The following is an 18,046-nucleotide window of genomic DNA, read 5'->3' as shown; positions in this document are numbered from 1 at the left end:
GGAAGATGTTCATTATTTTGCACATCACATCTCAGTGACTGCAGGATGCTATCAGTATCAAAATACAAGTCAATGATTTAAGAAAGCATGGAAAAAGAGAGACATGGCCTATCACTTTTTTCTTCCACATGCCATGTACTTCATTCTGTACAACTATCCTAGATGTCATTATATAGGGCATTCCTCCTCCCAGCGCTCAAGTTCCCTAACTGGAAAATATTCTTGCTTTACACCCTTAGCAACCAGCTTCTGTTTTCCATGCAGGCTTATCTTCTGTTTCAGATTCACAATACCAAATTGGTCTTTGCTAACCTTTTTGCAAAGATTTGTTGAAGACTAGATGTCTTAATAAAAATTTTTTAAATTGGTTCTTAGATTTGCTTATGGCTGTGTTTGTGACTTCAGGTGCCTCTCATCCAAGTTCAACATTCGCAGCTCGCAAAATTTACTCTGGGTTTTCAGTTCAAACCCACTATGCCAACCAACCGTAAGGGAATTTTGCTCAAGGGCATCCATTATAACCAAAACCAGTAAATTACTGGCAATGAATGAAATGCATTAACTCATATCTCAGCCCTGCACTGCTGAAGCTGATGATGTTGACCACAGAAAGGGACTTACCAGTTTTAAATGAAGCACATGCTTGATAGCAGCCCTTACTGAGTTGAGTCAGTACATCTTTCTTTAAAAAGAGTACATCATTAAAGCAAGTTGCTGGCCCACGAGTCTCTTTTCCCGATCAGCACCAATGCAGTCCGCCCTAGCACCATCTTAAAAGTTAATTTGGTACGTTATCTCTGTTTTCACCATTTTGAAGACCTGAATTACACTTCCAATCTTTTCTCAAGTAACAAATGGTTTAGTAATGTGAGTTTAACTTAAATTTGAAAGTTTTAATTCACTGTTCAAGGTGTGTTAAGTTTGTGTTTTAGCTCGTGTTCACTTCAATTCACCTGTCACACTGCTATTTTTTCATCTTAAAAACAACTAACTCTCTTTTCCCTAAAATAACATTTTTGTTCATTCATGGGTTGTAAGCAGCACTAGCAAGGCCAGAATTTGCCAACCCTTAATTGCCCTTGGGAAGGTGGTGGTGAGCCAACCGTTAGAAAAACTGCAGTCCTTGTGGTGTAGACCAACAGTGCTGTTAGGAAGGGAGTCACAGGGTTTTGATCCAGCAACAGTGACAGAATGGCAATATAGTCCCAAGTCCTACAACGGTGACTACACTAAAGCAGTTCGTTGGCTATGAAGTGCCTTGAAACATTGTGGTCATGGAAAGCACTGTATAAATGCAAGTAATTTTTTTAAATTGGGGTGCTGTATGATTTGGAGAGGAACTTGCAAATAGTGGTGTTCCCATGCCTCTGCTGCCTTTGTGTGTGGTAGGGTCAGGGCTTCGGAAGGTGCTATGTTATTCTTTCACAGGATGTGGGTGTTGCTAGCAAGCCAAGCATTTGGTGCCCATCCCTAACTGCCTTTGAAATCACATGAAGTGAGTTGGCAGAAGACTGGCATTTATGATGCTGGGGACCTGAGGTGAAGAACTAGATGGCTGCCATTGCCTTATCTATTGCACTGATGTGCAGGGTGACGTGTCAATGAGAATTGAGATATCTTTGGAGCCTCCTCTTCTGGTTAGTTGAATTGTCCCCCATTCACGATTGGATGTGGCAGGACTGCAGAGCTTTGATGCAGTGGTTGTCAGATTCTGTATCACATGCTGCTGCTACAGTTTAGCATGCATGTCATCCTAACGCTATGGCTTTAACAGGTTGGAGACCTATGGATTTTATTTACAATTCCATGTTTTTCTTCAAGTCTCTTAACCTGCTTTATAGAATTCAATATCCTTGGAATTGGATGTTAGAATCTATTTGTACATCCTATCAGGTTATATGCCATGTCAATTCCTATCATGATAGAGTTTAATTACCTGCAACCCCAAATATTCTTTGAACAAAATGTATTCACTTAATAAAGGCCTGCACACACTAAAGAAAAATGCATCTTTTTAAGCAACATTGAGTTGTTTCCTTGAGTGAGATGGACAGAAATAAAATCCTAGTACCTAGTTGGTGCATTGTCACTTATAAAACTTCAAATTTAATACCAATTTCTGTTCTCATTAGGAAGTGAAAGTGATTAACATTATTCACTTGAACCAGAACCTTGATGCTATTTATCTGCTATATTGGTATTAAAAACATTTCAGTATAATACTGAAGCCACATTGATGTTTTGGATATGTTTTTTTGAACTTTCTGCTGCAATCCAGATTCAACTGTTCTAGTTTATTAAACCATTTAGTTCTATGCACCATAGTCAGTTACATAAGTCAGGCATGCCCCCAACTACATTGCTTAACCTTTAGTGATAAAAGTAACACTCCGCTTGAGCCAGAAGATCATGCTTTGAAGCCCCACTCCAGGAAGCACAAACAAGATGCCTGCCACTTCAGTTCTCCTGAGTCTCCTGGCCAAACTGCCTACTGCATTCCCTTCCCTTAATGAAGTAGATGTGGAAGTAAAGGGTACGAATTAGTGCTCTTTACTGGACTTTCAGAGCTGGGAAGAGAAGCCATTATTGAAGATGCTCTAGTTATATGACAAATAGAAATGAAATTGATCATGGTGCAGTTTCCCTTTCTCCTCAATGTGGATGCAATTTGTGACTTTGGTTAGTGGTGTGGCAGGGACAAAAATCTAATTAGTGTGTTCCACCTAGACTTCACCTAGCCGGAAGGACTATGTTCCAGTATGTGAGCGAGAAACAAAGATTGGAGATAGGGTGGTAGTTTACAAGGGTAGAGGAATTAAAGGCAGGCGTGCAGCTCATAGATGTTCCTTTTATTGACAAACTTTGTATCTTTGTTAAACCCAGTCATGTGCAGCATGTAATACATTAGAGATGGGAGGTACCATCTGCAGGTTGGACCAATGTCTGTGACCTGGTGCGGCAGGGGTAGTCAACAGAAACGGGTTGGCAGACATGAAATGGGTTTGTGAAAACAATAGATGATTTGACATTGCAATGAAGATAGACTGGGGCAATGCGGGAGTGAGGGAAGCTGAAGTATTGTAGTTTGAGGAAACTGGCAGCAATGGAAGGATCTAATGCTTGGCAACATGGGTGGAGGCACAAGAAAAGCTGCAGCACTGAAATAAGGCTGAAGAAATGACCTCAAAATCGTGGTTTGAGATGAGAAAGGGATGGAATGTGTGCTACACCCAAGTCTGAACACTCATTACAAATTCAGGAGAGTTGTGATACCTTCTCAAGGCAGTGGTATATGTTGCTTCAACAAGCAGTCTAAGCATCTTTACTACAGGTGTTAACACACAATACCCAAAATATATATGCACAATAGCATCATGCAGAAACTAATCAGCTGGATATGGCTTTCGCATACATGCTTTGTCAATGTCTCCAAAGGTGGACAGACGTAAGGTGGATCTTTACAAATGGGACTTGATGGAAATCAATAAGCAGTATTTCATAAGTAAGATGAACATCACAATGCATGCCAAACAGTGGAAGCAGCATGCAATAGACAGAGCTAAGCAACCCCACAACTGACCATCAGCAAAGTAATGGAAAGTGACATTGACAGTGCTATAAAGCAGCAATAACCTGCTCACTGATGCTCAATTTAGGTTCCTCCAGAGCCAATCAGCTCCTGACCTCATTAAAGCCTTGATCCAATTGTTCATAGACAAAACTCAATTCCAGCTGTGAGGTGACAGTGACTGCCCTTAACATCAAAGCAGCATTTGACAGAGCCCATCAAGGAGCCTGAACAAAACTGAAATCAATGGGAATCAAAAGGGAAAAGGCCACTGGTGAAGGTCAGTCATCTAGTTCCTGGACATCAACCATAGGAGTTCCTCAGGATAGTGTCCTAGGCCCAACCATCTTCAGTTGCTTCATCAATGACGTTCCCTCCATCATAAGGTCATAAGTGGGCATGTTCACTGATGATTGCACAACGTTCAGCACCATTCGCAACTCCTCATACTGAAGCAGTCTGTGTCCATACGCAGCAAGACTTGGACAACGTTCAGGCTTGGACAGATGTGACAAACATTTGTGCCACACAATGACCATTTCCAACATCTCCAATAAGAGAGAGAATCCAACTATCTTCCTGTTATATTCAATGGCATATCATCACTGAATCCACCAGTATCAACATCCTGGGGGTTACCATTGACCAGAAACTAAACTGGACTAGTCACAAATAAAAACAGAAAATGCTGGAAAAAGTCAGCAGGTCTAACGGCATCTGTGGAGAGAAAGACAGCGTTAACATTTCGAGTGTGTATGACTTCTTCAGAGTTTAAACACCCCAGCTACATAGTCAGTGGCTTGGAATTCTAAGTTAACTCCCCTTCTGATCCCCCAAAGCCTGTCCACCATCTAGAAGGTCCAAGTCAGGAACATGATCAAAAACTCTCCACCTGTGCAGATGAGTGCAGCTCCAACAACACTAAAAGCTCAACACCATTCAGGACAAAGCATGATTGGTACCCAATCCATCATTGACACACAATGTAGGCATTGTGTTTCATATACCATCAAGCCTCCTTCAACAACATCTTCCAAACCCACAACCTCCATCACCTAGGACAAGGGCAGCAGATGCACAGGAATACCAACACCTGCAAGTTCCCCTGCAAGCCACACACCGTCCTGACTTGGAAATATATCGCTGATTCTTTTCAGTCGCTGCATCAAAATCCTGGAACTCCTTTCCTAACTGCACTGAGGGTGTTCCTACACATGGACTGTAGTGGTTCAAAGTGACAGCTCAACAACATCTCAAGGGAAATTAGGGATGCACAACAAATGCTGGCCTAGCTAGCAACACCCACATCCTACAAAAGATTTTTAAAAAGTACAGAATGATAATGTTATGACCAGGTTTGAAGGGTTGAACTGACTCCCCTCTATTCAACCTCCTCGGTTGGTCACATCAAAGGTTTTAAGTTTCTTTTTTACAAGGCTATGTCATCACCAAATCTAAATAAATTTAACTAAGTCGTGATCAATAAGGAGCCAAACAAGTTAATCAAAGAAAGAACAAACTTATTCAGCACTAAACCCAAGGGAAAAAAAATGCAATATCACACATACACAAAGGTATCAGAAATAAGGGGAGCTAGATTCCAATAAAATAAAAGGTAAGAATATATGGTTTGATTGTCCTTGAGGTGTAGATTTTTAAAGGTTGCTGCCAATTTGGATTAGCTGATTTTATGGTGCAGTCAGATGTAGAAGATCTGGCAATTATTACAAGAAGTCAGTTTGCTGGCAGATTTCTAGTAAAGTTGGCTTCTGATCTGGGAAATACACTTGTTCCAAGAGAGAGTCCAGCTTTCAGCCTGTTTCCTCAGCTGAGAACTTTCTTGCAATCTCTCTGCGGTGGCTGCAGCCTGGCCTTGACATATTCCACCCATTGTGTATTTCCAATAGAGTTTGCATGCATCTGTCTGTGGCAGCCATTGTTTCAGTAACCAGTTCTTTGTATTTTAATCTCTTTTCCTTATAAGTTTTGCTGGGTCTCTGAATTATAGGAAATCTCTCTCTTCACACTCCTCCAAGGTTCGTTTGATTTTCATCTTCACCTTGGAAGGCAGCCTTGCATTTTTAAGTAGTGTATTCTATCTAATTTTAAATGGCAAAATTTCCAGTCAGTTGAAAGTTGAAAAATCATATTTTCAAAAATAATGGAGCATAGCCTCGTGACAAAAGCTACCACAAAATCACAATCTTAACAATGCGTAAGGAAGCCATTCAGCACATCAAGTCTGCACTGGCTGTCTTAAAGAGCATTTTATCTAGTCCCACTCCCCTACCTGATCCCCATAACCTTGCAGATTTTTTTTGCAGATAGCAATCCAATTCCTTTTGGAATATCTTGATCAAACCTGTCTCCACCACCCTCTCAGGAAGTTCCAGACTCCAGCCACCCTCTGGGTGAAAAATATTTTCCACGCATTATTTTTTCTCCTTTTGCCAATTTTTTTGGATGTGCCCTCTAGTTCTTGATGGTCTCGAGTTAGGAACAGTTTCTCTATTTACCCTGTTCATACCCTTCAGGGTCATGAATACCTAATCAAGTCTCCTCTCAACCTTCTTTTCTCCAAGGAAAACAGTCCCAACCTCTCCAAGCTACCCTCATAGCAATAGTTCTTCATCCCTGGAATCATGTGAATTGCCTCTGTACTCACTCCAGTGCCTTCACATCTTTTCTCAGGTATGGTACCCAGAACTGGATGCAATACTTCAGATGAGGCCTAACTATTGTCTTATATGAGTTCAATATGATCTCCTTACTTTTGTACTCAATGCCCCTATTAATAAAACATTCCAGTAACAGCTGTAAACTGGGAGGTGGAGGGGAAAGAGCAACTTGGTGAAATTACAATCACTAGGTAAACAGTACTGAGCAAACAGATGGATCTGTGGGTTGACAACTCGCCGAGTCCAGCTAGACATCATCCTAGGGTCTTAAAAGAGATGGCTGATGAGGTAGTAGATGCGTTGAGACTAGTTTTTCAAAATTCCCTAGATTCTGGAAAGGTTCTTTCAGACTGGAAAGTAGCAAATATAACTCCTCTATTCAAGAAGGGAGGGAGGTAGAAAACAGGAAACTATAGGCCAGTTACCTTGTCTGTCATATGGGAGGTGTTAGAATCGATTATTAAAGAGGTTTTAGCTGGGCACTTAGAAGAACACAGGGTAGTCGGGAAGAGGCGACAGTTTTATCAAAGGGAAATCCTGTTTAACCAACTTATCAGAGTTCTTTGAAGGAGTAAAATGTCCTGTAAATAGAGGGGAGCCTGTAGACATGTTCTACTTGGATTTCCAGAAAGCATTTGATAAAGTGCCACATCAAAGGTTATTGCAGAAAATAAAAGCTCATGGTGTAGAGGGTAACATATTAGCATGGATAGAAGATTGATTGGCTGGCAGAAAGCAGAGGATACGCATAAATGGGTCTTTGTCCGACTGGCAGGATGTGACGAGTGGAGTCCCACAAGGGTCTGTGCCGGGGTCTCAACTTTTTACAACTTACATCAATGACTTAAATGAGGGGAATGAAGGCATGGTAGCTAAATTTGCAGATGACAGAACGATAGGTAGAAAAGTAAGTTGTTAAGGAAGAGTTTACAGATTGATAGAGATAGTTTGAGTGAGTGGGCAAAAATCTGGCAGATGGAATATATGAAGTTGCTCTCTTTGGCAGGAGTTATAATAAAGCAGAGTATTACCTAAACAGAAAATGACTGCAGTATTCAGACATACAGAAGGATCTGGGTGTTCTCATGCATGAGCCACAAAATGTTATACTTTTACTGCTACTGCAGCTACGGCATGTAATCAAGAAGGCTAATGGAATGCTATCCTTTTATTATGAGATTAATTGAACATAAAAGGATGTTATACTTCGGTTATACATGGCATTGGTGAGGCCCCATCTCAAATAGTGTGCAGTTTTGGTCTCCTTATTTAAGGAAGAATGTAAATATGTTGGAGGCAGTTCAGAGGAGGTTTACTAGATTGATACCTGGAATGAGTGGGTTTTCTTATGAGGAAAGGTTCAACAGACTGGGCTTGTTTCCACTGGAGTTTAAGGGGTGGCTTGATTGTAGTATACAAGATCCTGAACAGTCTCAACAAGGTGGACATCAAAAGGATGTTTCCTTTTGTGGGTGAATCCAGAACTGGGGGCAGTGTTTTAAAATTAGGGGTTGCCCTTTTAGGACAGAGGTGAGCAGAATCTTTATCTCCGAAGATTGTGCATCCTTGGAACACTCTGCCTCAGAAGGTGGTGGAAGTGGGGTCATCTGAATATTTTTAAAGCAGAAGTAGGTAGATTCTTGTTGGGCAAAGGAATCAAAGGCTATCAGGGGTAAATGGGAATGTGGAATTCGAAACACAAACAGATCAGCCATGATCTTATTGAATGGTGGAGCAGGCTCAAGGGACCGAATGGTCGACTGCAGTTCCTATCTCGTATGTTCATATAATAAAGCCTAAGATGCTTTATTAACTGCTCTCTCAACATGAACTGCCATCTTCAATGACTTATGTACATATCCACCAAAGTCCCTCTGTTCCTGCACCTCCTTTAGAGTTTCTCCCTTTATTTTATACTGTCTCACCATATTCTTCCTGCCAAAATGAATCACCTCACACTTCTCTTGCATTGAACTTCATCTGCCACTTGTCTGCCCAATCCACCAACATATTTATATCCTTTTGAAGTTCAAGGCTATCCTCATCACAGTTGACGTTTCCAATCTTCAAATTTTGAAATTGTGTCCTGAACACCATAGTCTATGTCATTAATATATGTCAGGAAGAGCAAGAGTCCCAACACTGACCCCTGAGGAACTCCACTACAAACCTTCCTCCAATCTGAAAAACAACCATTTATTACGACACACTTACTCAGCCAGTTTCTTATCCAAGTACCTACTTTTCCTTTTATTCCACAACCTAGAATTTTGTTCATAAGTCTGTTGTATGGCACTGTATAAGATGTCTTTTGAAAATTCATGTACACCACATAAACAATGTTTCCTTTATCAACCTTCTCTGTTACCCCCTGAAAAAAACTCTAGCAAATTAGTTAAACATGGTTTTCCCTTGATGAATCCATGCTGGCTTTCCTTAATTATCCTGCATTTGTCTAAGTGATTATTGATTTTATCCCTTACTATAATTTCCAGAAATTTCCCTATCATAGAAGTCAAGCTATTGTTGCCAGCTTTATCCTTGCATCCCATTTTTGAACAAGGGTGTAACATGCACAATTCTCTAGTTCTCTGGCACCTCTCCTGACTAAGGAAGACAGGAAGATTATCACGAGTGCCTCTGCATTGACCAACTCTGTTGATCCAAATATCCACTTATTTTGTGATGGTACATTATAAAACACATATTTCCTCAGTGTTTTCTTAATTAATTTAAGCAAGATGACTTGGAGCTCAGCAAAGATGGTGAAAGCAGAAATGAATGATTTCAAAATGAAAGTTGCTTGGGCACTTGAATTAAATTACAGGGCTATGCGGATAGAGCAGGGAATGGTTTTTGCTGAGCTGAATGGCCTCCTACCGTGATGAGGCCGAATGTTCTCCTTCTGTGATGTGAAGACTATTCTTCCAGCATTTCTGATCTCAATCTCTTGCAGCTTATTTTTAAAAATGACTGCCTTTGCAGCATACTTTTCAAAAACTTCCCACCATTAAGTGCCAGTGATATTAATGACTTTGCAATAGGTATGGTGCATAAGTTAACAAAATGCTTTGCTTTTTAAAAAAGATCTATAAGGATACATTCATACTGATTCATTAGCTTAACTACCCTTTGTCTCAGCCCCTATGTTTAACTTGCATGAATACACAATGCTTTAAAACACAGTATTTAAATAATACATTTCTAGCGAAGGAGCAGCTCAAAGGAATGTGCACTTTTTCAGTTTCCTAATTACATATCTTAAAATGAAACTAAGGTTTTGCCTCTACTGCTCTGAAGGCCATTCCCTATCTGGAGAACCAAACTGAGTATGTACATAACAACAGTCACTCTACGTATTTTCACATGTGCTTTAAGACGTTCCAGTGAAATGTGATAGATAAATTTGCAATTGTATAGCTCATGCATGTCTTTGATAGCTCTTTATATAAAGAAGCTCTTTCTAACATTTACCATAAATTGTCCCTGGTGAGGGTGCCTCCAAATCAACCAGAATATTACTGTGCCACCTGGAGGGAGGTTGTACTGGTGCCAACTGGCAACTCCTTTTTAGAACTGCAGAACCTTGATGCAACAAGTTCCACATCCTCAGGAGAGCTTGCCAAGCAACACAGTGCAACTTTTTCTTGCCTGCCCTGAGCATTGGCACACTCTTCACCCTCAAAGCAACACTTTCATATCAATGAGATAGCTTCCCTAAATAGTGCAAAACTATTACTGTCATAGTTCAGCGTAGCAATTGCAAACTTAATTCCTAATACTTCAGCAGCAAGGCAAATTAATAACCACTAATAGAAAGAGTTATTGCTTCCGTACATTTGTTTTTACTTAGATTATAGTTATGAAGAAAATTGGACTTTTCCCCAGGAACAGGAGTGGTTTAATATAAGTTTTCAAAATTGTGTAGAATTTTAAGGCGATGACCAAATAGTTTTCAGTGGGTAATGAATTAAGGGGCCTAAACATAGGATACCTACTAAAAGAATGAAGAGGAAAGTTAGACAAGGGTAACTCTTTCAAAGAGCTGAAACAGAAACCATGAGCCAAATGACCTCCTTCTGTAATAAATGATTCCATGATTAGAACATGGAGCGCTTTATCACAAGTGGCTTTCATGGCTATATTGTCACTGGAAAGGGGATTGGATAGGAATCTGAAAAGGGAGAATATAAACTGAAACCCAGAAAAGGGAAGGGAAATGGGATTAGAGTAGACAGCTCCAGATGAAGAACTAGCAATGCCACCAAATAATGAACAGCCAAACAGTTGCCTTCAAGTGCTGTAACTTCAACAATTTTATCTCTGGACATCTCCAAACTGGAAATTTTCTTGAATTGCTTCAGGATTCCTTACCTTGAGGATAAATTTGTGAAGTGATGGAACATCTGGCATTACACTATACACCTCAGCTAAATGTGAGTCAAACAACCTTTTTAATGAGACACCAAGGATCTGGTCCTAAAAAGGAGTAAGCTCCTCCTGTTTATTCTTATTCTATCTGTACACCCGACCATTTTCCCTGTTCCCTGGTTTGTAACTTGGCCTGAGCTAATTTCTTACCCGCCCCATAGTTTCAGGGAATTAATATGTCAGATTAACTCTTCTATTGCTTCCTTCAGGTTGTCAAGGACACATTCGTTCTATCTGATGTGGGAAGCAAATCACAAGACATGACATGTAAGTGTAGGATGCTTGGGAAGAACAGATGACTTTGGACTCAAAATTTTTCCCACTGGGGTTCCCTTGCTTCATTTATCTGTTATGTGTCAATTGATTAAAAAAGGATTGCTACGATTAGCCATACAGGATAGCATAAGTGAACTAGATGAACTCTGAAACTTTTCTTATCTACCACAAAACCCAACTTGTACCTGCCGGAAAACCAAACATTATACCACAGGTCCCAAGGTTTTAAAAAGGCATGGGAGTTGAAGGCCACACTGCCTGTCTGCAAATGTTTCTTATGCATGCATATCATATGGTTTCCCCAGAACAAATCACACTATGTTTTAAAAATTCCTAATTACACTTGCAACCACCCTGGTGAGTACATCCAGTATAATGACAGTTTCACAAATCAACAGCTTCATGCAATGAGTTCAGAATATGGCAGCAGATCTTAATATGACTGAGACACTGAGAATCAATACGGAAACAGTCTAAAGGGATGAGGTTTTGTACCAGTATTATTTAATCCAGGAGGTTTACACCAGACACTTGAAAATTATACCAGGTTCGTACCAGTACATATCTGGTGATAAAAGCATGTTAAGCATTAACAGCTTTGAAAACAGTTTTCACTGTGTACAACAGATGGAAATGTTAAAACTGAATTCTCTGGGAACTAGATGCGCTGTACATTATAGTATGTAGAAAAAAAATCCGTTACTCAAAAGGGAAACTACTGGCTGAAGCACACTTCTGTCTTATGCTGGAATAAGTAAATGTTTTGGAATCTTAAATCATCATAACTCAATTGAGATTAGCTTGTTCCATGTAGATTTCCCAATACAAATGTGTGACTACATGAAGCCATGATTTTTTTCAATCAATATAAATATCAGTAAAAGACTTCTGCATAAACCAAAATTTGAGCATACTTAATTATAACCATAGATGCATCACATTTGCCAATTCGACAAATGTTTGACTTTAGGAAAAATACCATGAAAGTTTCTACACTGTGATGTTCCAGCAACACATGTAACTTGCAGAAACAAAGCTTCACTTTGTTTACAGTAAATGCTAACTTTACCATACATTAACTTACTAAATGGACAGATTGCAGAAAATAAGCAAAGACAGTGCACTTTACAGAACTCCTTGGCACAACATTTCAACCTCAAAATTTAAAACTGATTGATTTAAGCATTCTTTAAGAAATCAATCTGCAGAGGACTGTGCAAAGGTTTAGTAGCTAGGAACAACATATGGTGTGGTACTGAGCCATCCTAAATGGGAAGGTTCCTAGTCAGATTACCCATTTACATAGTATCAGCAGATCCTAGCCACGTCTCAGTATCTTTGAGCTAGGGACAGGAGTCAGCCAGGATTCCGATCCTGCTCACTATGCAGAAGCTCACGCTGGAAGTACACATATGCATTCTGACCAAGGACAGGTCTGGGTGTGACCCAGCTACAATTAACATTAATCCTCAGGTTAAGTTTATGTATGAAGAATGGTTGTATAGACAAGGTACTGAAGAGCTGCTATCACCCTTGGAACAGAAGAGGATGATACAACATGGTTCAGGAGACATGGGGATGAAAAAGAAGCAAGAACAAAAAAAAGTTGATTCAAATTAATCTCCTTAATTAAGATCTTAATTTGTAATTGAATTTTACATAGTCTCAAAACATCCTGTTCTGTGTTGGTATGTTATAAATAACTATTCAATTAAAACTGCTAGAATCCAAACTCTATCAACAATTTGCAAAGGAAAAGAATACAAATTTATAACCAATACAGAGACAAGTATGGAACTGGGGTACAGAATATCAGCTTCTTACAAATAAATTTAAAACTATCTAGATGTGCAAGGCATTTAATGAACAAATTGAATTTTAATATTGAATTATCTGATTATTCTGGAAGAGATGGTGGCACATTGATATTTTTTATTAAGGCACATGACGTTGGCAAAAAGAAAGCTGAGGTAAGTTATAAGCAACTAGGCTCCAAGTTTATACAATATATTTGTCCATGGCGCATTACTGCTTTTGGAGGGAGACCAGTCCTTCAGGTATCATTTTCAGTCAGCTTTTGGCTTGTTTCCTCTTCATAACCAGTTCAGCCAATAGTTTGTATCTGATTATGCATTCTTCCTGCAGACAATAAAAAAAATTGACAATAAGACTGACTGCTAGTGTTTCATTGACAAGCTGTGGCTATAAGTTACCTCACAACATAGCAAAATGCTGCCAGGGAATTCGCAAAGAAGAAAAAAATGGTTATTGAGAACCAAAGGATGAAAATGGAAAGGGCGCCAAAGGCTTGGTCAAAGAACACATTTTAATGAGGGTCTAAAAAGGGAATTCCAAGGATGGAGCCCAGGTGGCTTCAGACAGTAAGTAACTCAGCTGCTGAAGTCCTCAGCCATACCTTTGCTACCTCTGGACTTGACTATTCTTACACACTCCTGGCTCCTCCCCATCTTTCAGTGTCCATAAACTAGAGCTCATCCAAAACTCTGCTGCTCTTCTACTAACTCTTAGCAAATCCCATTCACCCACAACCCTTGTGCTCACTTACCAATGTTGGCTCCAAGTTGAGCCACACCTCGATTCTAAAATTCTCATCCTCATTTTCAAATCCCTCGATGGCCTTACTCCTTCCCCATCTCCATAACCTCCTCCAGTCCTACAACCTCCAAGTTATCTGTGTTCTTTCAATTCTGGCCTCTTGATCATTCCAGACTTCAATTGCTACATCACTGGTGTCTGTACATTCAGCTGCCCAGGTCATAAGCTCTGGAATTTCCTTCCATCTTTGTTCCCATCTTTAAAGACACTCCTTAAAACCTACCTCTTTGGCCAAGCTTTTGGTCTTCTGCCCTAATATCTCATGTGGCTCAGTGTCAAATTTTGTTTGATAATGCTCCTATGAAGCACCTTTGGGACATTAAAGGCATTATTGTCATGAAAATATAATAATTTTCATAATATTATTGTGTTTGTTATAAAGGTAGGTTAATAGTGGGATTTGGATTAGTTTCTGTGTATAAGTGTGTATGGGATTTCATTGAATTGGAGGCAGCTGGTCTGGATGCTTTGATGTATCAGACAAGGTTTGAAATGCTAAATACGTAAATATGGCTGAAGTTTTAGAATGTGAGGTGTGAAGAACATTTGCACTTTTAGATAAATCAGAGTCATGAATTTCAAAGAGATATGGGATGTTACACCTAGCCAACAGAGGCTGAGCTAAACAGTGCGTTTATTTTTCCCAAAGATTACTGATAATGAGTGCTATGAAAGATTTATATTATGGAAAAAGTAAATTTACAAAGACGTATTGGGACAATGGAATGTACATTAAAAAGGGAGAAACATGTATAAAGGAGATGAGGTTATGTGTAAGGAAGAAGGCATTCCAAGATCCAACAAGTGTGAAAAGCCCCCAGGCTCTATGTACCAAGCTGCTGTCTCCAGGAACCGAAGCTAAGAATTAATTTTAAATATCACCGTCCAGGGTATTGCGTTCTTTGCCTGGGCCTGTTGAAATCTATGTTGTTTTACTGTTGCCTTAACGGAGGTGTAACTGGGAGCTAGATTAATGAGGGGATTTAGGTGTTATTATAGTAGTAATTTGTAGACCTATGTATGGACTTAAAATCATTTCTTTTATTAATAAATGTTTAATTTAGTTTTATTAAATAAATCTCAGACTCAGTGGTCTTATTACTACTGAATTGAAGGCACGCAAATAAAAATACAAATTGCAAAACAGTTGTGGCAGCTGTTTCAAGTGTCCCTCTGGCATTTGAGCAGCTCAGCATTTACCATCTGCTGTGCCATAACACTATATAAATGTTAATGTTGTTGTAATTACAAGTTCTAAGCTTAGGTCAGGCAAATCAATTGCGTAATCTTTTCTATTCCTTTACTTATCTTTGGGACTAGGAACATAGGAAGGTAGCACCAGAGAACGGATTTCAATTAGTGAAAAGTAGCAGTTAAAAAGCATGCAAATTATTTCAAAAGTATTAAAAATCTGTCTATAATAATCTACTAGGCAAGATAAAGTTAAAGGCACAGGCTATTCAAAATGGATAAAAGCTGAGGCACCAAAAAGATGAAGCACCATAGGAATGGCGTTCAATGGGCAAATAGCCTTTTCTATCTTCAAACTTTTCTTATGAAGCAGTAAATCAATTTGAGCCTAAAATTGACAAAGACTTTGATGGGGATTTTATGAGTGGGGAGGTAGGGACAAGGAAGGTGATGGTCTGGAGGTTGAAATAACTAGTCTTTCTATTGGACTGGGCATGAAGGCTTGGAACCTCCTCTGTGACCACCACTCAGAAGTTGGACCCGAAAATCCACCCATTCCGCCAGTGTCAAGTTATACTTAAGTATCCTGTGAATGCCATTAGAATGCATCTAAACATAAAATTGGCATAAACAAATCAGGGCCTAAGGGGCATGCTGAATCCTGGCCATATATTTCTCTTCCTTAAGTATGAAAATTAAAGTATTAACGCATTAATCATCACACATGCACATTACGCACAGCATGTTTAAGGACCTGTAAATGAGGAAGTTTTTCAATTTCTAATATTACTTTTGCTATAAAACAGAAAGTACAATGGAGGTCACAATGAGGATAATATTTTTAGAAACATTCAAATAATTGCAATAAAATACCAGCAAATGACTTTCTTTGTGAATGAATATCTGGTCACAATTTTATAAGCATTTGAGTAAATGCACTTACAGGAAACCAGTATATGGAGCCCTGTAAATTAGTCCTGCACCCAATTTAATGGGTGAAGATCTGCAGCAACCATGCCTGCAATTGCTGAGGGAAACTGTCAACAAAGCAAGCAGTGAAGCAACATCCCTTGGACAAGTCTCCTGCAACCTGAATGTCCAATGCAGAGAAGTCTTCCTTTAACAGTGGCATGGTTTTCTTGACACAAATGTGAAAATTCAGCTATTCAAATTCAGAACAAGTCTTAAGTTATTTCTGGTAAGTTTAGATTGCAGTCTAATAAAGAGAGGTATGGGAGGGCCCCTCAGTCCTGTTGAATGCAGTCTGTGCCATGTGTGCAATCCAGGGTGCTTCTCATGTCCTGGACAACTACATGTTCAGAAAGTTATAACAGCTGGAGGAACTCAAGTTCCAGGTTTCCGAGCTTGAACAGCAGCTGGTATCATTACAGTGCATCCACATGGCTGAGAGCAACACAGCAGGCACATTTCAAGAGGTGGTTACCCCACAGCTTAAGAGTGTCCACACAGAGAGGGAATAGGTTCACTCCCTCCACCGGCAATGCACAGTAGCCACAGTGTGTACCAGCTACAAGATGCACTGCAGGAATTCACCAAGGCTTCTTCGACAGCACCTTCCAAACCCACAACCACTACCATTTAGAAGGACAAGGGCAGCAGATAGATGGGAACACCACCACCTGGAGGTCCCCTTCCAAGTCGCTCACCATCCTGACTTGGAAATATATCGTCGTTACTTCACTGTCGCTGGGTGAAAATCCTGGAACTCTCCAACAGCACTGTGGGTATACCTACACCACATGGACTACAGTGGTTCAAAAAGGCAGCTCAACATCACCTTCTCAAGGGCAACTATTGATGGGCAATAAATGCTGGCCACATCCCATGAATGAATAAAAAAAAGGTGACCGCCAGGCAGATAGCTCGAGGGAACCCCGAATTCACATTGCTCAATTCTGAGTACTAATGAGAGGCAATGGTCCCTCTGGGGAATACAGTCAAAACCAAGTCCTTGGCATCATGGGTGGCTCAGCTGTATAGGGCAGACAGGAGGAATGTCAGAAAAGCAATAGCAACAAGCAACACAATAGTTAGGGGTTTCCACGGCAGCAGATAGCATTCCAGAATGGTGTGTTTCCTCCCTCCTGCCACGGTCAAGGATACATATAGACTAGTGGCAATAGCAGGGCCATTCAACCCCTTGAGCTGCTCTGCCAGTCAACATCACCATGGCTGATCTGATTGTGGCCTCAACACCACTATCCTGCCTACCTCCGATACTCTTGATAATCAAGGATCTATCTATCTCTGCCTTAAAAATATTTAATGATCTTGCCTCTACCCCTCTTTAAGAAACAGAGCTTCACAGACACATGACCATAAGAAAAAATTTCTCCTCATCTGTCTTAAATGGGAGATTCCTTATTTTAAAACTGTGTCCCCTAGTTCTGATCTCTCTCACAAGGGGAAACATCTCAGCATCCTGTCAAGTTCCCTTAGGATTTTACATGTTTCAATAAGATCACCTCTCATTCTTCTAAACTCCAATGGATACAGGCCCAGGCTGTCCAACCTTTCCTCATAAGTTAACCTCCTCATTCCAGAAGCAGATCATAGAAGGTCCTGATGCATTTCAAGTTAGAGTTTTGAAAGAAGTGCTTGTGAGATAGTCAATGCGTTCATTTCAATTTTCCAAAATTTACACTAGATTCAGGGAAGGTTCCATTAGATCAGAAAATATTGAATGTAACTCCTTTATTCAAAAATGGAGGGAGACAGAAAGCAGAAAACTATAGGGCAGTTAGAGAAAATATTAGAAATGTTGGAAGAATTATTAAAGACATTATAACAGGGCACTTCGATAAATTCAAGTTAATCAGGCAGAGTCAACATGGTTTTGTGAAAGGGAAATTATGTTTAACCAATTTATTGGAGTTCTTTGAAGAAGTCACGTGTGCTGTGGATAAAGGGGAACTGGTGGATGTACTACATTTAGATTTTCAGAAGGCATTTGTTGATGAGAAGTGCCTCATCAAAGGTTATTACGGAAAATAAAAGTCATGGTGTGGGAGTAACATATTGACATGGATAGAAGATTGGCTAGCTAACAGGAAACAAAGAGTAGGCATAAATGGCTCATTTTCTGGTTGGAAGGATGTCACGAGTGGCACACCACTCGTCACGACTGGTGTGCCACAGAAATCAGTGCTGGGGCCTCAACTCTTTATAATTTATATAAATGATTTTGATGAAAGGACTGATGGTATGGTTGCTAAATTTGCTGATGGCACAAAGGCAGGTAGAAAAGTAAGTTGTGAAGAGGATA

The 18,046-nt window shown here is 39.9% G+C and overlaps 1 protein-coding gene across 1 annotated transcript in view; it reads right to left on the bottom strand.

Moving 5' to 3' along the window:
- Window positions 1–11,435: 11,435 nt before the first annotated feature.
- dnajc1 (DnaJ (Hsp40) homolog, subfamily C, member 1) overlaps window positions 11,436–18,046 on the bottom strand; it is a 329,426-nt gene continuing 322,815 nt past the window's right edge. Inside the window, exon 12 of the mRNA XM_041183360.1 lies at window positions 11,436–13,092. Coding sequence (XP_041039294.1) covers window positions 13,024–13,092 — 69 coding nt within the window. The 3' untranslated portion in view covers window positions 11,436–13,023. The remainder of the gene's footprint in view (window positions 13,093–18,046) is intronic.

This window comes from Carcharodon carcharias, chromosome 3, assembly GCF_017639515.1.
Source record: "Carcharodon carcharias isolate sCarCar2 chromosome 3, sCarCar2.pri, whole genome shotgun sequence".
Lineage (NCBI taxonomy): Eukaryota > Metazoa > Chordata > Chondrichthyes > Lamniformes > Lamnidae > Carcharodon > Carcharodon carcharias.
This window is presented reverse-complemented; position numbering and strand designations above follow the sequence as displayed.